Source organism: Macaca fascicularis, chromosome 14, assembly GCF_037993035.2.
Source record: "Macaca fascicularis isolate 582-1 chromosome 14, T2T-MFA8v1.1".
Taxonomy (NCBI): domain Eukaryota; kingdom Metazoa; phylum Chordata; class Mammalia; order Primates; family Cercopithecidae; genus Macaca; species Macaca fascicularis.
The window spans coordinates 9669046-9694780 of record NC_088388.1 but is presented as its reverse complement, the minus strand read 5'-3'; the positions used below and the strand labels follow the sequence as shown (position 1 = coordinate 9694780).

The following is a 25735-nucleotide window of genomic DNA, read 5'->3' as shown; positions in this document are numbered from 1 at the left end:
AAGGGGGAAACAGCACAATCTACAAACACACAAACCCAGTGGGGAAACACATACTTGCATGTGCAGGCCCCAGGATACACACTTGTGTACACACAACTATCCAGTACACACTCACGCATGCACACACTATCTCCTCCTACCTCCAACCCCATTTGGTGATATGTGTTCATTTACTCACGGAGAGGTAGCTATACTCTGAAAACAAACACAGTCATTTGTCATACCTTATACCACTCCCATAATCCACGCACATACACAGGCTGAATGCAAGCACCAATACCTGCACAGTAATCTACTACATAACACTAGACACACACACCACCACCCCACAGTGACTCCAGTGGCTAAAGACACACAGCCAGCAATGAACACAGCTCTCTTTCTATCTTCCATTTCCTAAACCTACACACACAGTCTTTCCATGTCAATATGTGTTACAAACACACTCCTTTACAACACAGAGCTGCTTCTACCGGACAGCTGCATCACCTAAAAGCTATGTATCCAATCCAATAGTTTTCTTTCTTTCTTTCTTTTTTTTTTTTTTTTTTTTTTTTTTGAGATGGAGTTCTGCTCTTGTTGCCCAGACTGGAGTGTAATGGCGCGATCTTGGCTCACCGCAACCTCCGCCTCCCAGGTTCAAGTGATTCTCCTGCCTCAGCTTCCGGCATGCGCCACCACACCTAGCTAATTTTTGTATTTTCAGTAAAGACAGGATTTCTCCATGTTGGTCAGGCTAGTCTCGAGCTCCCGACCTCAGGTGATGGGCCCGTCTTGGCCTCCCAAAGTGCTGGGATTACAGGTGTGAGCCACAGTGCCCAGTAATAGTTTTCTTAAGTAAACTGAATCACATTACATTTATGGGTGGAGCCGGCTAATAAAGGGGCCCTCAGGAAAACCTTTGGCTCTCGTGAAGACTGTTGTGCCAGGATTTCTTTGGTCCCAGTATGCTAAGACCCTGGTCAGTCAGCACAATTGTCTCACCAGCACCTGTGCAAATAAGGAGGCGTAGTGATTTCTAGATAATCCAACATGGCAGGTATTTCAAAACGTATTTCCACCTGCCAGAAATGTACGTCATGCTATGCTCAGGAAGTTGAAACAACCAGGCTTGGTTTGTTTCTGGCTTTGGAGAGACAGCACCTAGAAACTCACATATCTCTCTTCCTCTGCTGCCCTTTGCTTTCTGCTGACTCACCTACGCCCCTCCCCTGCCACCTCAGGCCCCTTCAGGCTTGGCCCCTGCCCTCCACATTCCTCTTACTTCTCCTCGCTGTCCTCAGTGATGGCTCACTTTCGTGCTCAGAGACTCCCAAACCTGCATGGGTAGTCCCGGCCTCCTCCCTGAGTGCCAGTCCTGTATCACCATGTGTCCACCCAGCAATGTAATTGCTTGGCCAACTCTCTGACATCTAAACTCCACCACTGAAGCCATTCTCGACACCTCCACTCCCACGCAAAGCCCCTGCTTTCAACCAGTGCTGCCTGAGCTCCCACTACATGCCCCACACTGCCCTCACAGAATCCAGAGATGCCATTAGTTAGCCATGTGCTGGGCACCGTACTGACTCTCACATGCAATGTCACACATCAGCCTCACTGCAACACTGAGCTTGGTGTTATCTATCTCCTTGGTGCAGAGAAGAATACACATCCAGGAGCGCAGAATCACCTTTGCCCTTCTCTACTGCAATCCTAGGTCATCATAGCCTCTGGCCGCACCCCTTGTGCCTGGTTTCCTGCAATAGCCTTCTCTTGGTCAGTCTCCTACCCATCCCTAGCCTGACCCTTTTGGCACAGGTAACAGATATGCCTTACTAAATACTGCTGTGATGAGAACCTTTCAGTGTTTCTGATACAAACCTCTCTCCCGTGCTCTTGACCTATGTACCCATCTGCCTTTAGAGCCGCTGTCTCTGAGTGTCTCATAGGCTTCTCACACTCAATATGTCTAAGGTGGGCCTCATAACCCGCTTCTCACCCCACCAAATTCCCTGATCAAGTTAGGCACCCAGAAAGCACTTGCTCCTTTTGTCAGGCCAATCACCGGATTCTATCGGTTCCACCTTCCAAAACCCTAAAAACAAAACTAAACTCCTAGAAATCCTTATCATCCCTCCATTTCCACCGGCACTGCCCAGGCCCGGCCTTGGTGAGGCCAGGCCCTGATCAGTCCCTCTCCTTGGAACATTAATAAGCCTAGGAGATGACGCCCTCTACAGCCACTCTTTTCACCTTGAAATTCATACACCACAGCATAACAAAGTGGTCCACTCCCACCATGTTACGACCCTGCTGAAAACTCTTCAAAGCTTCTCAGTGCCTGTAGGTTAAAGTGGAATCTTCTCAGAAAATCCCACCCGAAATTTTACTGTGCCTTCCTCTAACCTCTTTTCCTGCGACAATCCAGGCTGCAACCACCCCAGCTTCTTCCTGTTTCTATAATATGCTATGTTTCTGCACATAATATTCCTTGTGCTTGAAATACTCTTCACCTACAGCTGGCTAAGAAAATCTACTCTTCCTTTAAAACCCAAGTCAAGGGCTAGCTACAGTGGTTTGTGCCTATAATCCCAGCACTTTGGGAAGCCACAGTGGGAGGATCACTTGAGCCCAGCAGTTTGAGACCAGCCTGGGCAACATAGGGAGACCCGTCTCTACAAACAAATGCAAAAATTAGCCGGATGTAATGACTCGTGTCTGTACTCCCAGCTACTTGGGAGACTGAGGTGGGAGAATCACTTGAGCCTGGGTGGTCGAGGCTGCAGTGAGCCATAATGACACCACTGCATTCCAGCCTGGATGACAGAGAAAATCTTGCCTCAAAAAAATAAATAAATAAATTATCCAGACAGGGTGGTGTGCGCCTATAGTCCCAGCTACTCAGGAGGTTGAACTGGAGGATCATTTGAGCCCAGGGATTTGAGGTCACAGTGAGCTACGATCACACCACTGTACTTCAGCCTGGGTCTCTGAAAAAAAAAAAGAAAAAGCAAAAAGATCCAGGTCAATATACATTTGTCTCTGTTCTAAACAAAGGAGAGCTAGCCTTCCTCTTTTGTGCCAGCTCTAGAAATGTACATTCTGTTATTAATTATCTTATTGAGTCTCTATTGCAACTGTGTTAACATGTCTGTTTCCTGACTTGACTGTGAAATATCCAGAAGTGAGGACAATGCCTCATTCCTCTCTCTATATCCAGCTGCTTACATGGCTCCTGGCTCAGAAAAAAAGGCATTCTCACATTTGTTGAGTGAATCATAAAATAACACTTTGCATATACTGAGCACTTAGGGTGTGCCTGGCTCTTTACCCCCATTGTTCCTTTACCCACCACTGCTACATTGTGAATGGATATTACTATCACTTCCTTTTAGAGCTGAAGAAACCAAGACTCAGAAAGTAGGAGTAACTTGGCTAAGGTCACACTGCTAGTTGGTGACAGTCAAAATTTGAACCCAAATCTGCCTGTCTGAAAACTTCCAGTGGGCTACATGCTTAGCCTGGAAGTCAAGACTTCTAGAAACTGATTCTAATCTAACGTTCTGATTTTATCTACCATAGAACACAACCAACTTTGTCTCTTCACCACGCCCTGACCCACTGAATTCACATCCCCTATATTCCTCATGTACGCTACTCTCCTGGTGGGAAAGCCCTGCCCTTTCCTTTCCACCACTATAATTCACACTCAGTCATCCTTCTTCAAGGTCTGGCCAAGTCCCACCTCCTCCTTGAAGCCTTCCCTGACCACTACAGCTAATAACCATAGTACTATTTATTGATGATTCAGAATAGCGCCTGGATTGTAAAGGATTTTCATATATTAATTCACTTAGTTCTTACAACGTTCTTAAAACGTTCTTACAGAGTAGGACGCTGAAGAACAATGAGGATAAGTTAACTGCCCAAGTTCACATGGCTAACAAGTAGCAAAGCTAGGTTCAAACCATGGCAGCCTATGCACTTACCCATTTTGCCATCTTTACATAGAGGCATCTAGCTTGTCTCTGGGTTCTGAGAGCAGCTGCTTTCTATACCACCCTCTAGAGAAGCCTGTCCCATTCTACCTGAAGCCACTTCTACCCACAGAAACTGTCAGGACCACAAGTACTGGATGTTAGAGCTGACAGAATAACCCAACATAGGTGATTTCATTTGCTTAACTTTCAGACACAAGACTTCACTCCCCCAGCAGAATACAGAGGTGGTGTCATAGATGGTATGTCTTGCCTAACATGAACTCAGGATTCCAGCAGATGGGTGATCAAGGACAGTGATGAAGACCAGAACAAAAGGGAAAAGAAAAGGCTCTAAACAACCAAAACATATATCTAACACCTGGGCAATTAAGAACTGTTATTTTCTGGCTACTCTACACACACTGCCTAGAAGGTAGCCTTGCTCTATAGAAGGAGTCATGGAGCTGTAAAGCTGCATCCTTAATAAAGCTACTTCTACAAAAATGAAAAAAAGAACTGTTATTTTCTCATAGGGCCTCTCAGGCCCTAGCCAGAGTCCACCTACTGTTAGTGACACACAATTCTAACAGCAATTCCTAGCTTAGGAATGCTGATTTCCACATTCACACACACACACACAGAGAGAGAGAGAGAGAGAGAGAGAGAGAGAGAGAGAGGTGTCAGTTGCTAACTGACAACTCCTCCTAAGGGTAGAGATGGAAAAACTAGAAAAAGCTAATATAAGAATTCAGAAATACAGCAGTCAGGCATCATCTCAGGCAGGGACAAACCTCAGTGAAGGAACCACTGCATAACAGTTTGATGTAATACCTGAGGGGAATCACGACCACCCTGAGTCATCTGCAAAAAGTTAAATCACGTTCCAGCTATTATGCTTAGGGAGGCAGAGAGGTGTGTAACACATTGTGAAGAGATTTCCATCTGAAATGTGTTAAATGTGGCTTAGCTGTGTGTTTTAATAGGATAATGCCCTGCTCTCTGGGATGGGTTCCTCTCCAAGGGCTTGGAAAACTGAGATTTTCCTGATCTATCTCTATCGTCCTTTCTCTGTGCTGGGACAGCTGACCGATAAATACAGGAACACCCTCAGCATACACTGGCTTAAGGAAGAAGCTGTGGCCCAAGGAATTTAGGGTAGTTACTGGTTTCTGATAAAACCTTGTCCCTAGGCTGGGCTCGGTGGCTCACGCCTGTAATCCCAGCACTTTAGGAAGCCAAGGCGGGCGGATCACAAGGTCAAGAGATCGAGACTATCCTGGCTAACATGGTGAAATCCCGTCTCTACTAAAAATACAAAAATTAGCCGGGCGTGGTGGCGGGCGCCTATAGTCCCAGTTACTCGGGAGGCTGAGGCAGGAGAATGACATGAACCCGGGAAGTGGAGCTGGCAGTGAGCCGAGATCACGTCATTGCACTCTAACCTGGGCGACAAAGCGAGACTCTGTCTCAAAAAAAAAAAAAACTTGTCCCTAAATAGCCCCAATAAACCAAATGCAGGTAATCAAACTGACCAGCTCTCCTTTCCGGAGGTAGCATGGAGACAGGTAGGGAGCAACAGGTTCTTGAGTCAGCTCAGGGCTCAGATCCCAACTCTTACATCTCTGAGCCTCTCTTTGACCCTCTGTAAAATGGAGAAAGTTATCCTCATGTGGTGATCATGAGGACTAAATGGGATAAAACATCTAAGACACCCAGCAAATGCTCAACAGCTGCGAGTCTCCCCCTCTCCTCCCTTAACCTTCCGATCCAATTCTCTGTGTTCAAATTGCTGGGTCTGCGGCCACTACTACTCTTCCTCCTTCTCCCAGCTGTCGGCGCCGCTGAAGTCTTCTGCTCAATTTTCCTCACCTTCTCCTTGGCCACTTCATCTGATCTCAGAGCTTCAAATACTATCTCTACACACACACAGCTCCATCTGCAGCCCCAGCTTCAACTCAAAGCTCTGGTCCCACATTCCCAATCACCTGGAATGTCAAGAGGCACCACCACTTAACACAAGCATGATCTATTGTGCCAAGCCTGCTCCCCTTCCTGGCACTCCCCTTTCCTCTCACCCCTCCACCAAACTTCCAACCGTGCAGACCTGAAACTTCATCATCTCTGACCCCTCTCCTCCCACTCCACATCCAAGAGGAAGAATCCTACAGTTTCAGGCTCAGCAATGGCCTTCAATCACTGCCACCACAACTGCCACCACCCTTCCTCGCCACTCCCCAAGACAACCAAGGCTCAGGTCCTCAATATCTCTTGTGTGACCTATCTCCCAACTGATTTCTTCACTACATAACTCTGTCTTCTATAATCCCTTTGCACTTCACTCCCAGCTCCCTAAGTACAGCTCTTATCTTATCCATTTCCCTCCTCAAAATTCTTTTGTGGCTCCATTTGCCAGTACACTGTACCCAGTCAGCATTCAATATGAGTTAAATAATTTAAGCCAGATCATCAAGACCTGGTCTCAACCTGCTTCTCCTGCTTTAGGTTCTACTATTCTCCCTATACGTCTTGGTGCCCTCTACAGATATGATGTACATTTCCCCGCGTCCATGCCTTTGCTCATACCAGCTCCTTTGCTTCAAATGACCTCTCCCAATCAAGTTTATTAATCAGTGTTCGAGGTCAATTGCAAACAGCATGTCTTTCATAAATCTATTACTGATCCCCTCAACTTATAAACTCTCCCCTGCACTTTGCTTGTAATAATAGCTACCATTTACTCATCACTAATTTTATATAGCAGATGCTAATTTAATTCTTACAACAAACCTATGAGATAAGCGTGTGTATCCCCATTTTTTTTTTTTTTTTTTGAGATGGAGCCTTGCTGTGTCGGCCAGGTTGGAGTGCAGTGGCGCAACCTCAGCTCACTGCAACCTCCACCTCCTGGGTTCAAGTAGTTCTCCTGTCTCAGCCTCCCAAGTAGCTGGGATTACAGGCGTGCGCCACCATGCCCGGCCAACTGTTTTATATTTTTAGTAGAGACGGGGTTTCACCATGTGGGCCAGGCTGGTTTTGAACTCCTGACCTCACATGATCCATCCACCTTGGCCTCCCAAAGTGCTGGGATTACAGGCGTGAGCCACCACACCCAGTCACGTATCACCATTTTATACATAAAGAAAAATGACTGTAAAGGTTAGGTACTCACCTAATGTCACAGGCCTAGGGAGTAGAGAAAACAGATTTAAACCAAGACCAGAGCCACAGAAGTCTATGGTTTAATCACTAAGCCACACTGCTTTACTGCATCTCTGGGCCACACATTATTGTGTTGTTTTTTTTGTTTTTTTTTTTTGTTTGTTTTTTTGCTATTATGTATTGAGCATTTTCTACGTGCCAGGCACTGTTCTAAGCACTTTACACAAACTAGCTAATTTAATTTTCACGATAACTCTATAAGGTAGGTACCATTATTATCTTCATTTATAGATAAGGAAATGGGGGCAAAGAGAGTTTAAGCATAAAGTCACTGCCTGGGCAGTCTGGAGGCGGAATCTCTTCACACTACACTGGACAGCTTTTTTATCTGCTTCCTCAATTTCATAATATCTGCTTCCCTAATTTAATAACTCCCAGACCAGGTGCAGTGGCTCACGCCTACAATCCCAACACTTTGGGAGGCCGAGGCAGGCGGATCACCTGAGGCCGGGAGTTTGAGACCAGCCTGACCAACATGGAGAAACCCCGTCTCTACTAAGAATGCAAAATTAGCCGGGCGTGGTGGTGCATGCCTACAATCCCAGCTACTTGGGAGGCTGAGGCAGGAGAATTGCTTTGCTTGAACCCAGAAGGCAGAGGTTTCAGTGAGCCAAGATTGTGCCATTGCACTCCAGCCTGGGCAACAAGAGCGAAATTCCACCTCAAAAAAAAAAAAAACAGTCAACTCCTAGAGCACAGAGTCATTTTATTCATCTCTGACCCCACTGTAGCCTCCAACACAGTCTATCACAAAGGAGGCCTTGATAACTACCTGTTGAATTAAATCACTAACACAAAACCCATGAGACATGTGTGTCTACCTCCCTGCAAGCACACACATTACAACTAGTTTCCTATTTCTCTCCTGAGCAAATCGTATATACCTGACACGCTGTTCTAAACACCTGCACCATCATTCCACCTGAGGTCTCACACACATGCCTGCACATCCCTTCTTCTTTGATCCCTTTTCAGCCCCTTCTCCACACACACAGGTGACATGAGGAAGCACTGACATGCAAATAATTGCAAGATCCCAGTCTACTCTATCCCAGCTTTGGCAGATAATCAGCAACAGTAGACAGACTCTCAGCCACTCCTACTGAGCTCTGTCTTCAATTATGTGTGGCCAGATCCCTGAGAGAGAGAGAGAGAATGCAAATTTCCTAGCATGGAGGTTCTCCATGAATGAGTAAGCCCAGACCCTGGGAGAGCAGGAGGGATTCCAAAGGATACACAAATCCGTATGCACACCAAACATCTGAAGGCAGATTGAAACATCTTGCATATAAAGCTAAAACCATTTTTCTAATGTATATTTTATTAACCACAATGGCAAATATAACATCAAAGTCATCTAAAAGCTTTTCCAAATTCACAGTAGCTTTGAGTCATTTATACTCACACTAAACAGATATAAAAATAATAACTACTTTGGAAGGGGTACTGTGAATTACTGACTTTTAAAAATGTCCTCAGTGGGCCAGGCGCGGTGGCTCACGCCTGTAATCCCAGCACTTCGAGAGGCGAAGGCGAGCAGATCACCTGAGGTCGGGAGTTCGAGACCAGCCTGACCAACATGGTGAAAACCCATCTCTGCTAAAAATACAAAAATTAGTTGGGCATAGTGGCAGGTGCCTGTAATCCCAGCTACTGGGGAGGCTGAGGCAGGATAATCGCTTGAGCCTAGGAGGCAGAGATTGCAGTGAGCTGAGCTCGTGCCATTGCACTCCAGCCTGGGCACAGAGCGAGACTCTGTCTCAAAAAACAAACAAACAAACAAACAAAAAAGTCCTCAGTCTCAGAAAGAGTTGGGAACCACTCACAACAGATGATAAAGTGATTATAACTCCAAGGAGGCCTGGGGATTCTGACCCCTAGAGTTGTCTCAGAGATCAGGAGCCAGGCCTGCTCCCCTTAAAGTCTTCCTTCCTCACCCCAGTACCCAACCATTGGAGGCCATGTCTTTCCTCCTTGACTGGATGAGAAAGTACTCGAAGTATAATGAGCACAGGATATTATAAAAGCTACCCAGGAAATAAGGAACAAATTGAAGAAGAAATGAGGTTGCAGAGTGGGGAGAGAAAAGAAGGGAATCAGTAGGGTTGTTGCTGTGCCTGTCATCTCCAGATGCAATCAGTGCCTACAACCCCCGTGCCCACCCACAACATATATCTGAAAATATATACATACATGTTTTCATATGTATGTACAGCTTTGCCCCAAGCCTTTATTCTCTCAATTACTTATTAACATCTCTCCATTCATTCCACAAATCTTTATCAAACACCCACTATGTGTCTGGTACCAGATTAGGTGCTGGAAATACAGAAATGAATAAAGACACAACACTCCCCCTTTACCACAAAGCACTGCTCTCTCAAAAGATACCACACACACACATCACACACACACGACATACGCACAGGCAACCCTGCCCCTACCAGCTGGCACCCACCTTATATCTCACTTTCCCTTTTTTTTTTTTTTTTTTTTTGAGACAGAGTCTCATTCTGTCGCCCAGGCTAGAGTGCAGTGGTGTCATCCCAGCTCACTGCAACCTCCACCTCCCAGGTTCAAGCAATTCTCCTGCCTCAGCTTCCCAAGTAGTGGGGATTACAAGCACCTGCCACCATGCCTGGTTGATTTTTGTATTTTTAGTAGACACGGGGTTTCACCATGTTGGCCAGGCTGGTCTCGAACTCCTGACCTCAAGTAATCTGCCCACTTCAGCCTCCAAAGTGCTGGGATTACAGGTGTGAGCCACCGCACCCGGCTCACGTTCCCTTTTCTTACATGAATCTCACACACACACACACACACACACACACACAATGGGTCAGACACACATACTCAACCATCTCTCACAGCTTCACCACAGCTGACACAAACATTCATCTGATACCAAGCCATATTATACACACATCCATCCCTCTCCCACAGTTACTCAAACACATCTTAGACACACAACCACACAACCCATATTCAGAAGCATGCACTTGTTTGCCTCACTGGAAGCCTCTGGCCAATGAATCCTCTCAGGGAATGGATACAAAGGCTCTGGTTGACCAAGGTGCCTCTGGCTGCATTTTTCATACACCCAAGCCCAATTCAGCCACAGTGAGGCCAGGGACCAGTTACCCTAACCTCCTGCAGCTCAAGCTTTCCCTCCATCAAATTAGAGGATGGTTCATCCTGTTTTCCTAGGCGGGCTTTGGGGGAAGGGTAGAGGAACCAGAGGATCAAATTAAAGTTCTGGAAAGAAAGAGTCCTCATACATTCCAGCTGTCTTACTGAAGCCTCGCATTAAAACACAGGCACATGAGCATCATACTTGGGAACTACTCACTCTACTAGGCACTAGGCTCCTATCTGCAAACACTGCTATTCAAACAGACCCATTCACACGTCAAATACACACTGCCAGACTCGCGGGCCTCTACACGCAGGCAAACACACACCGACACAGAATTTCACAGTTTAGGAAACACCTGAACTCCTTGGAGAAAGGGTGAGAAGGTGTCAGCTTAACTTAATACACAGTTCCTCATGACGTATCCCACAACCTTGTACCAATAACCCCAAGAAAACAATCCCCAGAACTTTCGAATGTATTCATCGACCACAACTACAGATACGCAGGCAAACGACACTCCCAAGTGCAGTCTTCCCACACCCAGGGCCACACCTGCAGGCTGGGCCCCTCCCATGGCTGCCCATAGGCACACAGCCACAGGACACTTATCCCCAAAGCAGTACCGGGCCATTTCGTTTTGCTGGCGCACACGTGCACATGCACACGCTCCCTCAAAAGCCTCTGCCCCTGGGAGGACGAACACACACACACAACCGCTGAGTGGCCCACAGCTTCTAGAGGGACCAGGGGAGAGGAGGGCAGGCCTGAGGCACACACGGGCTGGAAGAACAGGGACGAGGGGCGGGGAGAGACGCGCATGCGCGGCCCCCAGCCTGATAGGGGAGCCCCTTCCCACCGCCCAGCCAGACCCTTAAGAAAGAGGCTCCTCCAAGTGCCTCCTCCCCTCAGCCCCCGACACCACAGCCCTGCCCCGGGCCGCTCAGCCCAGGGCCCGCCCGCACTTCTCCACTTCACGGTCTTGGCCGGACCCCTCCCTCCGCTGAGCCTCTCTCCCAAGCGCCATTCCATAGTCAGCCCCACAGCCCAGGGTCCCACCTCGCCCTGTCCAGCCCAGCAATCTCCCACCAAACCCGACGCTCTCAGTGGCTCCACGCCCCGTCTGTCATCAAGAGAAACTATTGGCCATCTCTGCCCCTCACCCAAACTGTCCACTCCTCGTCAGGAGCCTGAGAAGCCTCAGCCACCCTCTCCCCCGTTTTCCCTTTACTCTTTGAAGGCGCTCTGAGGATTCTGTGGTGAAAAAGAAGCCCTCCCTTCCTGGCCACAGCTTCGCAATCCCCATTCTCCCTCGCCTGCCCTGGAATCGCTATTGTGCCCTTCTCCCTACACTCAGCGTCCTCACACCTAGGCCCTCATCCCTTGGTGCTTGTCCAGGCCGCACAGGCCGCACTTCCCGCCCTTCGCTCGAGGACCTTCAAAGACTGCGACCCACTGTCGACTATGCCCCCCTGCCCGAAGGCCCCACCACATGGCTCCGATCCCTGTCTCATAGGCCCTGCCCACACTGGCCTCTCCACACAGGCCCCACTCAGCCCCTCACGGTTTCACACGGGGCCCCGCCCCCTGTCTCATAGGCCCTGCCCACACTGGCCTCTCCACACAGGCCCCACTCAGCCCCTCATGGTTTCACACGGGGCCCCGCCCCCTGTCTCATAGGCCCCGCCCGCACTGGCCTCTCCACACAGGCCCCACTCAGCCCCTCACGGTTTCACACGGGGCCCCGCCCCCTGTCTCATAGGCCCCGCCCACACAGGCCCCATTCAGCCCCTCATGATCTCACAGGAGGCCCAGGCCCCTGTCTAATAGGCCCCGCTCACACTGGCCTTCCACACAGACCCCACTCAGCCCCTCACAGCCTCATACAAGGTCTGCCCTGTCTCGTAGGCCCTGACCACACTGGCCTTCCACACAGGCCCTATTCATGGCCCCTCACGGTCTCACACGAGGTCCCGCCCCCTTTCTCATAGGCCCCGCCCACACTGGCCTTCCACACAGGCCCCACTCAGCCCCTCACGGTCTCACATGAGGCTCCGCCCCCTGTCTCATAGACCCCGCCCACACTGGCCTTCCACACAGGCCCCACTCACAGCCCCTCATGGCCTCACACGAGGTCCCGCCCCCTGTCTTATAAGCCCTGCCCACACTGGCCTTTCCACGCCGGCCCCACCCACAGCCCCTCACGGCCTCATACGAGGTCCCGCTCTATGCAGAAGCCCCACCCACTGTCCTCCAGGGGCCCCATGGTCCCCGCCCACTGCCTTTAATGAGCCCTGTCCACGCAGACCCCACCCACAAGCCTTCACCAGCGCCTCACAGCCCCTCACCCACCAAGCCCACAGGGCTTCGTGCACCCCACCCTCAGCAGCCCCTTCAGAACCTGGCCACACAGGCTGCCCACAGGTCGCCGCTGGACTCACGCTGACCACGCCCACGCCGGCCACGCCCGCTCGCCCCGCCCACCGCCAACCCCACACGCCCTCGCCCGGACACGCGTCCTCGCAGTCCTGGCGCGCTCGCACCCACTCACAAGCCCTCGCGCCCAGCCCCCGTGCCTCAGGAGCCCCCACAGGCTCCGACCCCCACGGGGCGCCCCAGGCCCTCACCCCCGCGCCCAGGCGCCAGGCGGCCGCTCCCCGGAGCTCACCTTCGCTGCAGAACTTGCCGCCGAAGCCCGTGTGGCTGCAGTCGCAGCCCACCTCGCCGGGGGCCAGCACAGTGCAGAGGCCGCCGTTGGCGCAGGGGTTGCGCGCGGGCGCGCACAGCGGGTCGGCGGTGGCGCCGCGCAGGCCCTGGCTGCCCAGCAGCGCGGGGGGCCGCTCGCCCAGTTTCAGGTTGGCCAAGAGGCCGCGGAAGGGCGGCTCGTACTTGACGGTGCTCAGCGTGAGCGCCGAGAGGCGCACGTCGGGCGGGATGCCTCCCACGAACAGGTCGCTGGCCACCTGCATCTCGCGCCGCTTGGAGCGCACCTCCGCGGCGCGGGCCTCGCCGTCCACCGCCAGCGCCGTGCGGCGCGCGTCACGGGTCAGCAGCACCATGTGCCAGCGGTCGTCGGCCACCGGCGTGTCCAGCTGCAGCGTGGCCGGCTCGGCGCATGAAAGCGTGAAGCGCAGCCGCAGGCGGCCGTCTACCAGCAGCAGCTCCAGGAAGTCGCAGTCGCCGCCGTCATCCAGGTAGAGCAGCAGCGCGCGCGTGGCGTTAGTACGCAGGCTGAAGCTAAGCTCGCCGCTGCTCGCCGCGCCCGCCCAGCGCGCGTAGCGAGCCCACTGCCCGGGTCCGCCGCCGAACTCCAGGCCGTCCGCGCGCGCCGCCAGCGCCAGCAGCAGCAGCAGCAGTAGCGGCGGCGGCGGTGGCAGCCGCCACCGACTCCCGGGCGCCATGCCTCCGGCGGCCCCGGCCCCGCCCGGCCCCCGGCCCCCGCTCAGGCTTCAGAGCCGCGGGCGCATGGGGCGGGAGGGGGCCGGGAGCTCCCCGCGCCGAGCGGGGCTCTCTTGCCGGCTCACAGTGCCATGGGCCCGGCCGCGGGGCGAGGCGCGCAGAGGGCCAGGCGCCGGCTTCCCTCGGGTGGCGGCGGCGGCGCCCCTCCCCCGCCGCGGGCTCCGACGGAAGAGTGGGGAGGGATGCCTGCGGGAGAACAGAGAGGAAAGGGTTAATGAGGGGCTCCAACGACAGGGGCTGTCGGTGCCGGGCTCCCCACTCATATCAGCGGGCACCAGACTGTTTCCCTACATAACTTAGAGAGGCCCTGACCTGCAGAGGGTTCCGAGGCAAGAGACACGGATTCCGGGGGCCAGCACTTGGGAGAGATGGCACGCACTAGGGGCAGCATTGGTTTGAGATGTCGACAGGGAGAGGTGACACGTTCCAGCCCTGTAAGAGCCCAACCCATCTGCCCGCGCCCTCACCCTCTCAAAGGACCTGGGTGTCAGGACCAAGGCCAGCTCCTCGAGCGAGGCTAGTCACTCTCCTCGGCCTGGTGACCCCAGCCCCTTCTCTGAACCGCCCAACGTCTTTGCCTGGCTCCCACCTCCAGCCACTGTTCCTCTCATCAGCCCTTGATACTGGATAATGAAGTTGCTAAATAATTCATTGGGATTAATTAAATGCCAATTCGTCAATGGTATCACAGGGTAACCAGACTGGGAAGGGGGCAAGGGAGAGAAGCCAGCCAGGACCCAGATATCCAGGCCCCAAGCCCTCTCTATCCTAGCAGGGACACTGGCATCCAATTCTGTGTCTTCAGTTCCCCCAAAACCACGCTCGCCCCTTCCCAGGCCCCAGCCTCTCTGCTTATCAACCCAGGTCTTTTCTGAAGCTAAATGTCTGTCATCCTCAACTTCCAGTTCTCGGTGCTCAGCCTCAGGACTGGCCCCACTACCTGGGCTCTCTTCACCCTTCAGTTCCCTCTGCGCACCCCCCACCCAAGATTGGGGGAGCCACCAGGAGGCAGGCAGGCTCATTTGCATAAAATTGCCTTTCTGAAATGATTACCCTTGTAACGGGCTGTCAGAGAGCAATTTATACCCCACGCCGGGGAGGGGAATTTGCATCTCGTTAAACTCCAAGTCGTAATTATTTATATCCAACAACCCTCCTGAATATTGCATTGATTTTATTTTGGGGAGGGAGGGAGGGAAGGAGGTGGGGAGAAGCCTGGGAGAGAAGCAGGGAGGGGCTAGAGTTTAGAAAAAGACAGGGAAAGACTGAAGCAAGAGGGGAGAGAAAGAGGAAGGAGAGGAAGTGCCTGAAAAGTGACAGAGATGGAAGAGTAATGGAGGAGAAAGGTGGCCTAGTGGGGAGAAATGAAAGAAAAGACAGAGAAAATTAAATTCCAAATCCAAACAGCATTTGTCAGTGCCCTGGGTGCTGGGCATTTTTACAAATGTCATTTTACATAATCACTCTGAGAAGTCCCATTATTCTCATTAACCCCTGGGGAAACCCAGGTAAAGAGATCTGGGGACTTGCCCAAGGTCACGTGGCCAGTCAGCAGGGAACTGAGACTCAGATCCAAGTCTGCTTGACTCCAGCATCCCCAGGAAATAGAAAAAGCACAGGACAGCCACAGGTGTAACTCAGTGAGGTGAGAACCAGAAGATAAGGAGAAGGCTGACTTTGGGAGGGGAAGGCTGCAGAGGTGCAGTGAGGAGCCAAAGAGCTATGTGGATGGAAACGAGGGACCTCCTAAAAAGCCATAGCGAGGGGGCGTCTGGAGAGTAACCCTTGTGCAGAGGAAGATTGGACAGAAAAGGCCTCAGAAGGTAGTCAGGAGCGTTGGGGGAGCCATCTCCAAGAGGCCCGTAAAGCTCAGCCCTTGGGTCCTGCCATCCAACTCCTGACTGCTGCCCTCCCAATCCTACAAGGCTCCAATGTCCTGCCCCAGCACCCCTCCAAGGACTGCCTCTGCCTGGGCAGTGGGGAGGAGATCCAGGCAAGCAGCCCCCACTCCTTACAAACACTGTCAGGTTATATATAGCTTTGCCACTGCCTCTCCTCATTGGGTAATGGAGATAATTAACATGTGCGGGCTAATTAGCCAATCAAATTAAATGCAGCACCTGCTCCCAGCCTGATTGACGCCCTCACCCCCCCACACACACATGCATCCCCAGCCCAGGGCAGGGAAGGGGGCTCCTCAGGCGTCGCGGGAGGGAAAGGTCTAAGCTTTTCCTCTTTTCCAGAAGGGGTAGCCAAAGACCCTCAGCAAAGGGACAGCCCTGTGGCCAGAAGAGTGACCAGCGTGCCTCCCTCCCTCCCTGCTAGGGTCTCCATCTCAGTCTGGCCTGGCCTAGCCTCTGTCTGCTGCCCTCCCAGCACCCACCCCCACCTCCGGACACTATTTTGGGGAGGGAATTAATTAGCTATCGATTTCCACTGGCGGAGGGAATAGGATTTCGTGCTGCTGTCCACTCACCCCCAAGCTCAGAATAGGAGGGATTCTTTCATCTGCCTCACCCCCAGCCCAGACCCCCTGCCATGGTCACATCCACCACCCTTTAGGGAGATGGCAGACGGGTTCTGTGGGAAAAGCTAGGGGCAGGAAGTTGGGGGAGGACAGATAGAGTGAAAGATGGTGGGGAGGCTGTCAGAGGCTGGAAGGCAGATGCCTGGGTCCTGAGAGCCAAAGGGAATGTTATCTGGGTGGAGGGGCAGGGAGGTGAAGGGGGTGAGAGTCCAGGAGGTAGAGGTTCTACTGGTCCGTGTGGAGGGAGAGTGGGAGGGGTGCCGTGCAGGCAGGCTTCTGTGAGCCGGTTCAGGGACAGAGGCTGGGCTTATGCGGTGCCTCCAGGGAGGGTCAGAAGCAAGGTCTGGGCCTGCGGCCCCTCAAGGTTCATTACTCATTCTCCCCGCAGCCCACAGCTCTGCAGCAGAGGCCAGCCAGGCTGCTGGGGGCACAGGGGCTGCGGGGCTGACCAGGAGGAAGCCCCAGCACTCCCTGAGTCCTCTCTCCCCAGGGATCCACAGGCCCTGGCTTCACGCTTGCCAGGCAGAGATGGCCCCAGGAGGAGTGAGCCAGCAGACACCTGGGTCCTTTCCATTCCCACACTCAGTGTCCAGGAAACGTGCTGCTCTTTCCCTCGCCTTTCCCCTCCCCACGCCTCTCCCGCCCCAGGCCCAGGCTGCAGCCGACCCAGCCTCCAACCCACCCTTCTCCCAGAACACAGGGGGCTCCTGCTACCCTGGGATGCTCCATCCTTCCTCAGCTCCTGGAACTCAGCAGCAACCCTTTCTCCAGAGGTCTCCCCACAGGCCAGGGCCATTGCCTCACATGGCCACATCAAGTAAACAGTGTCCCCTGGAGTTGTACAAGGCAACAGCTCTTCCCCAGGTTTATGCAATGCAGAGGAAGCCCCCCTGCACCCACAGCGTCCAAGTACTGCCCCCCCAGGGCCCACTTTTCTTCTTCCATTGCCCACTGCCAGTGCAGGGACACTGCAGGGTGGCCCTGGGGTACCTGCCTGCTCACTGACGTCAGTGCAGTGCACACTGCCACCCAACCCACTGCTGGCCCAGAGCCACCACACCTCTGAGGAGCTGACCTCCTGAGTAATCCTGGGGTTCTGCACCCAGTCAGCTCCCTAGTGCCTCCCACCCTGCCCCCGCCCACAGATAGACTCAGCAGCCTTGGGCCAGTGGTGCCCAAGCTGGAGTGGATGGGGCAGGGAGTGGCTAGGCTGCCCTCAGGACTTCTGCTGCCTCTCCCCAACATTACCCTCTCCCAATAACTCAACATTACCCTCTCCCAATAACTCAACATTACCCTCTCCTGATAACTCAACATTACCCTCTCCCGATAACTCAACATTACCCTCTCCCGATAACTCAACATTACCCTCTCCCGATAACTCAACATTACCCTCTCCCGGTAACTCTTCCTGGGTCCTCCTAGGCCAGGGCCTCCTCCTCATCTTCCCATGGCCAGGTCAGTGCCACTGAAGCCTCTGGGCTGCAAGCTTTGGGCTCCGTCTGCATCAGATACCAGGCTGGACCCCATGTACACTGTCTTATTCAATCCTTCAGCTTCTAGGAGGTCATTTTGTCACTCTGGCTTACAGACCAGGAAGCTGAGCTTAGAACGATGAATTCACTTGCCTGAGGCCACAGGGCAGGTAAAGGGTGTGAGGGCTCCAAGGCATTTCTTTTACCACTGTGTCTGGGGGTCAGAGCCACCCTCCTCTGATCTGGCCTTCACAGGGGACACAGCTCTCTCAGGTGCCCCACTCTAAAGCCCACTCTTGGGACTGGGAGACAGAGACCTCAGAGCTCATGGGGTTCATCTTCTCCTTTTTTCCTGATGTGGAAACTGAGTCCCAGGGAGGGGCAGTGAGCTGGCCCGGGATCACACAGAAAAGCAAGACTAGAACCAAGGTCGCTGGCCTTCCATTCCAGACACCTCCCATTGCACTTGCTGACCTAGACCTGGGCCCTCCCTCCTGCCTGACCAAAGGCCTCACCCCACAGCACCAGGGGCATGTATGCAAATAGTGATCCATGCCCACACAAGCAGAGCCCCTGGCCAAGGGCCCTCTCCCCACATCCACACAGCCCCCTCTCTGTCAATGCCCACACACACAAACACACGCCCATACACACACCTCCAGCCATGGGGATGCCGGCCTCCCTCTGGCTCTCCTCTCCTCACGCCAGCATCCTCTCATGCCAGCTGGGAGTGAGACAGCAGGGGCCTCCTCCAGGCGCCAGGGAGGAAGAGCTGGGTTTACACACATTCTGGTGGCCCCAGAAGGCAGCCCGTGGACAGGTGGGAGAAGTGCGTGCTACGGGGGGAGATTTTGGCTCAGGCTAAAGAGAAACTTGCTGGCTGGCAATCTAAAGCATCCAACAATGGAGTAGGCTGCCTCGGGGGGCGGTGAGTTCCCCGTCTGTGGAGGTGTTTGAGGTGAGACCGGATGACTGCTGCTCAGAGAGGCTCGGCGTGGGGGAGGCTCTTGAATCATATGGAAGAGGACAGCAGACTGCTTGACCCCTGAGGTTCTTTTCAGGTGCAGAGTGTTTTTTGGAGGGTCCCTTCTCCCCCATGAAACTCCAGGCAGGATTGGCAGACAGTGAACAGTTCCTACCTCCCCTTCCTTCCAGCCATGATGATCTGGCAGAAAAAAAGGGAAGACCCCATGCCTGTCCACACCCAGCCATAACCTCAGCAGCAGCAAAAACAAGACAGCACAGTGGTTAGAGGCACTGGCTCCAAAGCCTGGGTTCAAATGCCAGCTCTACCCCTACCCAGCTGTGTGATCTTTGGTAAGTTACTCAGCCTCTCTGTGCTTCACTTTCTTTATGTATAAAATAGAGATAGTGGCCGGGCGCGGTGGCTCAAGCCTGTAATCCCAGCACTTTGGGAGGCCGAGATGGGCGGATCACGAGGTCAGGAGATCGAGACCATCCTGGCTGACACAGTGAAACCCCGTCTCTACTAAAAAATACAAAAAAACTAGCCGGGCGAGGTGGCGGGCGCCTGTAGTCCCAGCTACTCGGGAGGCTGAGGCAGGAGAATGGCGTGAACCCGGGAGGCGGAGCTTGCAGTGAGCCAAGATCACGCCACTGCACTCCAGCCTGGGCGGCAGAGCAAGACTCTGTCTCAAAAAAAAAAAATAAAATAAAATAAAATAGAGATAGTAATAGTGTTGTCAAAATTAGAATTAACATACATAAAGCACCTAGTACAGTGCCTGGCATAGACTAACGTGTGAAAAAAAAAAGTGTGTCGTATTAATGATTATTTTTAAAACCTCTCATCTCGGCCTTTTATAGTTTGCAGTACTGAGTGCCTAGTGTTTCCTTTGATCCTCACCAGGGTTTGGTGAGAAAAGTAAGCAAGACAAGTATTATCACTGCTCCTTTTACAGATGAGGAAATAGATACTCAAAGTGGAGAAGGGACTCACCCAAGGTCCCACAAATAGTAAATGGTGGAGCTGGGATTCAGATTTGGCTCTGTCTAATCCCTATCCCTCGTGTCCTCCTCAACTCTGCTGGTCAATTGTCCTGACTCAGAGGGCAGGAGAAGTAACAAACAGGTCTAAAGATAAGTCAGAGTCCCATGCCAGGGTGGGCTGGGCATGAGTGAGCATGTCCACGGGTCTCCAAGCAGCTCTCTGTGTCATGGAGAGAAGCAGGGAGCGGGCTGGGCCCAGGAGCTGGTAGCTCAGGGTGCACAGGACAAGGCTGTTGCCACTTTGTGGAGCTGGGGAAGCAGGTGGGCTGGGGATGGAGGTGCAATGGAATGACTCGGTGCAGTGGGGGCCAGAGGACAGGTACATGGGAGCATGGAGGTAGGTGGTGGGAGGGATAAGCACCAAGCGTACCTATGCTGTGCACAGCTGCGGCACAGCAGCCTGGGTGGGTGCACCCCAGTGATGCAGAGGGGACAGATGGCTTCCGGGGCGGCCTTGTGAGTAAGCACGAGGTGCTTGGGAATGTTCCTAAAGGTATCTATGACAGGTGTGTGTATGCGTGTGTGTGTGCGTGTGTGTGTGCAGGGAAGGTTATGATAATGACAATAAAAATAGCTACCATTTATGGGGACCTTCTATGTGCCTGACAAATACATCAAAGTAAGGTTTACAGCGTGCTTCGCACAGGGCCAGGCACACAGTAGGTACACAATAAATATTCTTGTTACTACTGTCATTGCCATCGTTGTCCTCTCAGTGAGTCCTCGTAACATCCCATTAGGTAGGGATGAGGATCCCATTTCACGGGTGAGGAAACTGAGGCTCACTGAGGACCACAGCGGAGTCCCAGCCTCACCCTCACCCCACCATGCCAAACAGCGGTGGTGGCAGTAGGGAAGCAGCTTCGTAAATGCTAACAAAGTGCCACGCACACCCCTGAAGGTGTACACCAGACTGTTTGTTGAATGAGTCTCCGAGAACCCACAGGCCCGTCAGTGTGGAAGGGGCAGGGGTGGAGGAGCTGCACCAACAGATGGAGCAGCAGGGTGGGTGGCAGGTGAGGACACACAATCGGGGCATCCCCGTGGGGTCTGGACTTGGGAGCTGCGAATGAAAGGACAGTGTCTCCAGTGCACAGGCAGGTGTAGGGGCCCCTGTGCCTGTGGACTGATGCGGGGGGTGGTGCCACTTAGAAATGGGAAGGCTCCCAGGGCAGCCAGGTATAGCTGGGGGCTGGACTCCACCAGGAAGGGTCGTGGTTGTGACCAGGAGGGGTAGGAGGCCCTGGGCCGAAGGTACAAAGATAAGTGAGTGAGAGAGAAAGTAGAAGAGAGGTTTAGGGGGTGAGCCACAGCATAAAGTGTATTAGCAAGTGTGTGCTGGTGTGCACACGCACGTGCACACGCACGTGCACACACACAAAGGCCTGGGGCAAAGTGCTCAGCACCCAGACAGACATGCACATGGTACTTCAGGATGAGCTTGCTGGGGTCAGGGACTGGTGTGTCTAGGAGGGTGTGCACACGTGCTGTGAAGACCTGGGAGGGATGGGGTGTCTAGAAGGAGAGGGTGTGTTGCAGGGACTGAAGGTGTATGAGGAAGAAGCACAGGTGTGCCTGCAATGGCTGTGAGCCTGGGGAGGTGAGTGGTTGGATGGGGGCTGTGTGCATCCAAGGGTGAGGGCTGGCAGTGCGGCGCTTGGGGCTCTGGGGGCACGTAGTGACCATGTGTGTGTGTTGTGTACATGACAGCAAGGCACCTGGGGGAGGTCTCAAGGAGGCAGGCATGAGGTGGCAGCCTCTCTGGGTGGAGAATGTGGGCGGTATGCTGCCAGGAGGTGTATTGTGTACGCAGGTGTGTGTGCCTGTGTAGGTGTGTGTCTGGGTGGGTGCCACTGAGCCTGTGTATCATTGTCAGAGTGTCTGTGTCACTGGCAAGGGCAGGCGGGAGGGAGCAGCTGGACCTGGGTAGTGACTGAGCCTGGAAGGAAAGAGGGGTCCCCACCAGCCACTCAATCACCCAGTCCCTCCTCTCAGAACTCCACTGTCATATGGATTCAACCCAGGCCAAGACGCCAGGAGAGGCCCAGGCTCCTGGAAAGAACTGCCCAGCAGCCATGGCCGGTTGATCCATCCCGCCCACCCTTGTGGATCTGAGGACAGGATGGGTCTGAGAATACTTCCTCTAGCATGAATGGAGAGCCCCCAGCACACCCTTCTCCCCTGTCTCCCAAAAGATCCAGCCACACCTCAGATGCCAGTATCCCTGGAGCCATCCCTGGAAGCAAGAGGAGCTAGGGACTGAGGGGCTGAAGCACCCACAAAACAGAAGGCCTCACAGTTAGTGGACCACAGACCTCCCTCCCCTTCTCCTTCCCTCCCCCTTCTTTCTTTCTCCTTCTCTGGCAGAAGACAGAGAAAGTAAGACCCTAATGTCTACCCTCCCCCAAAAGGAACACCCAGACACTGGGAGGGTGGACAAGAGGGAAGGATAAGAATGAATGGAAGAGGAGAGATGCCCACCCGCCAACACATACAAAAACAGGGCTATCTGGAAGCCCCCAGGGCAGCCAAGGGACTGGGGACCCAAGACCCACCCCCTAAAAATCTCTTTCATTATTCCAGGTGGACAGCCTCCTCCTTCACCTCCAGACACCATGAAAAAGCCCCTCCCAGCCCTTGCTAGCTCAATGAGGCATCGAATGCCCTCTCCCAAGACTCAGGAGGGGGCTGAGAGTAAAGGAGACAACAGCACCCCAAAGCCAGTTGTGCCCCAAGAGCCCATCAAGGGTTCAAAGGCTCATACCCCAACCCAAAGACCCCAGGGAAGACTGCTGCTTCAGCTGGGGGGGGAGGCTGGGACATGAGAAATGGTCCCTTCCTCTTTAGGGGTGGGGGAGCAAGCCAAGGGCCCTGCAGCTTCCTCTCCCCCTGCAGCACTCTCTGACCAGAACCCTGTCACCGCCCCCAGTGCATTCCCACCCCAGCAAAGCCCCCTCCTACTGATTTCCCAGTCTCCCTCTCTCATCACCCCCAGCCTTCCCCCGCAAGCTTCCGCTCCTCTCCCTCAGACCCCATCTTCCCCAGCTCTCCACCAGCACAGACCCATCCCTGCCTGGAGCACCTTGGCACATTCCCCTCTGCCCTCTCCCAATAACCTCTTCTCGCCTTGGCTCCCATCCCCCAGGAAAGCCTGGTCCTCAGTGGGTCCTCTCAGGACGAAGCCCTTGGCCTGGCCCCTTTCCTTCCCTCTCCACTTCTCTCTCCTCTCCAGCCCCCTCTCCTCTCCTCCCACGAAGCCCAGTTTCTCGCTGGTTAGACCCTCCAGAACACAACAGCCCCTCTGGCCCGGCGCTGCTTCCAGCCTCTGGGGCTAGCACAGACTGGGGACCCCCCTTTTAGAACCCCCTCACAGTCCTCTGGATGCCCCTCCTTCTCTCCCCATCCCTTCCCCCAAAGACCCTCCCTCCCACCCCTCCCCGTTCTCCCCAGCTGTCAGGGCCAGTGCCCCTTCCACAGGAGCCTCCGACCCCCAAGCCCCCAGAAGCTTTGCCTCCTCTCTGTCACCCGGCCAGCCCTCTCAGCGCGGCGCCCCCGCCCCCCAATTCATCCGTCCTGCCTCCCCCGCCCCCTCCGATCCGCTCCCCTCCCCCGATCGGCTCCCGCCCCCCGCCTGTCTCCGCCGCAGCCCCCCTCCTTTTTACCTGGTTCTCGGGGCGCCAGAAGCTGGAGGGTGGGTAGCAGAGCCACAGGGCCGCCCCGTCTCCGTCTCGGGCGGGTGGCAGAGCCGGGGCTGGCGGTGTCTGCCGCCTCGCGCCTCTCTCACTCCCCGCCGCGTCCCCGCCCGCCCGCCCCGCCGCGGTGCCTCTCCGAGGAGGATGCTCCGCGAGTCAGGGCGGCTGCTCCCGCCGCCGCATCCCTGCAACACCGACTGACGGCAGCATCAGCACCAGTGCCCGCCCCCGAGACGCGCGCATTGGACCACACTGCGCTGACGGACGTGCAGTGCAGCCAATGCAAGGGCGCAGAAGCCGTCAGTCCGGCGGCTCCACAGGCCCACTCCCTCCCCCGCGCGGGACCCAGGCGTCCCGGCTCCGCGGGAGCCGCGCTCCTCCCAGCCTCTCGAGGTTCTGGGGCGCCCGGGCCCCCAACCAGGCGGACCCCAAACCCGGCCTCAGTGTCTTTTCCAGGAACCCAGGCACCCTCGCCCCTTGCCCCTTGGTTCGGGGCCTTGGGTCCCGCACCCTCCCGCAACGGCCAGCGGGTCTTCGCGCAGCGCAGGGGCTGGGACGAGCCGAAGGAGAGGCTGTGGACCCCGACTTGGGGCGCCGCGGGAGCAGGGCTGGTGCGGGGCCTGGGCCGCAGCGCCCTCTGCCGGCTATGCTCAGGGGCGGGCCCGGGCTTCGAGGAGACTAGAGAAGGGGAACCCGGTGGGTCCACGGCTGCTGGGGGCTTTTTCCAGCCGGTAGCCTGGCCCCCGCCTCCCACCGTCCGGAGGGCCCCTGGCTTGGAGCCCCCAGCACTGAAGAGGAAGGGGCTTTGCTGGGATAAAGACGGAGACAGTGGGGGAAGGAAAGGCAGAGATGGGGGCAGGGTAGACCTAGGACTTGGGGGTTTCCCAGTCCTGCCTCATGGGAATCCCAGAGTTTGAGGCCAAACTCTAAGTTCTGCCTGGAACCCTGGACTGGGGTACGAGTAGGTGTGGGGGCAGGATTGCGGCTGCACATGCCTGGTGACTGAGGTCACCTGGCAGCAGCCCCCTTCTCTGTTCTCCTCCTCCCATCCATGAGTTTCAGAGTTAGAGTGGTGTTGGGGGGCGCAGGTCTCTCCTGTAAGGGTAAATGCATGACTGTGCATCTGTACGAGCGTGGGGGACTGGGGGACGCCCTTCACTCACTCCGCCAATAAAAGTGTACACACACTGGCACCTAGTGTGTGTACCCGGAGGCTGGTCACTGGGCTGCTGAATGAGACAGAGAGTGTGTGTGTGTGCGTGTGTGTGTGCGCGCACACGTGCCAGACCATTCTGCCAGCTCACTCCAGGACCCTGATTTCTGTTGCAGGGTCTGTGATATGCACAGCTGGTGGTAGTTGGCACTTCCTTAGCCAGAGGCAACATGCAAGAACACTTACATTCAACCACCAATGCATGCACATCGGGCACTCACAGCCATGCACACCTAGCTGTGAACACTGGGCATTCCCAGAGACACACAAGAGCACTGCAGAAATGCCCCACCATGGTAACACCCACAGGAAGCATATACTGCCCAAGAATACACACACTTGTGCACACAGGTACCCACACCAGGCAATTAATGCATGCCCAGAACAGGTGCACCCAGGAGACCTGCCCACAGTCATCCTGGACCCCTGCCCAGACACTTTGAAAAGAGTGGTCAGTTACCGAGTGGCTTAACACGGACACCAGTCCCCCAAAGGGAACCTCCTTCCCCAGCCTGTGACGGGGTAAGAGGGGGACCCAGGCTGCAAGGAGTGTTTCCTAGGAGTCGAGCAGGGTGATCCCTAAGCCAGGTCCCAGACTTAGGGCCCACTCTGACCTTGGAGAGACCCTCAGGGCATCCCCACCAAAGCCACTGAAGGAGCCAGAGAATGGAACTGCTGAGTCAGGGCCTATGAATGTGAAATCGCCTCTCTGACCCCACAGCCCACTTTCCTGCCCATCCCCCACTGTTCCTCTTCCTGCAGCCTCCTCACACTCACTCAGACACATACACACACACACACACACACACACACACACACACCTTGTCCATCCAGGCATCAGGGCATAGACAGACAGACTCAGACTCTTACAGAGGAGTCTGGGCAGGGAGGGAGGTAAGTATGAGCACTTGTCTCCTGTCCCCACCCCCAGCTTTGCCCATCAAGGGCAGAAAAGGTCACTGGGCAGCTGCTGCACCTCCCTGCCCCTCCCACCTACAGGGACATCTCTCCTTTCTGCAAGGTCCAAGGTTCAGATTGCCTAAGC

At 54.4% G+C, this 25735-nt stretch overlaps 1 protein-coding gene across 42 annotated transcripts in view; it reads right to left on the bottom strand.

Moving 5' to 3' along the window:
- NRXN2 (neurexin 2) overlaps positions 1–23676 on the bottom strand; it is a 117810-nt gene extending 94134 nt beyond the window's left edge. For all 42 annotated transcript variants that reach the window (XM_005577384.5, XM_005577395.5, XM_005577393.5 and 39 more), the window contains exons 1-2: positions 23448–23676; positions 12983–13959 (exon numbers count right to left, since the gene is read on the bottom strand). In XM_005577384.5, coding sequence (XP_005577441.3) covers positions 12983–13715 — 733 coding nt within the window. In that variant the 5' untranslated portion in view covers positions 13716–13959; positions 23448–23676. The remainder of the gene's footprint in view (positions 1–12982; positions 13960–23447) is intronic.
- Positions 23677–25735: the final 2059 nt, after the last annotated feature.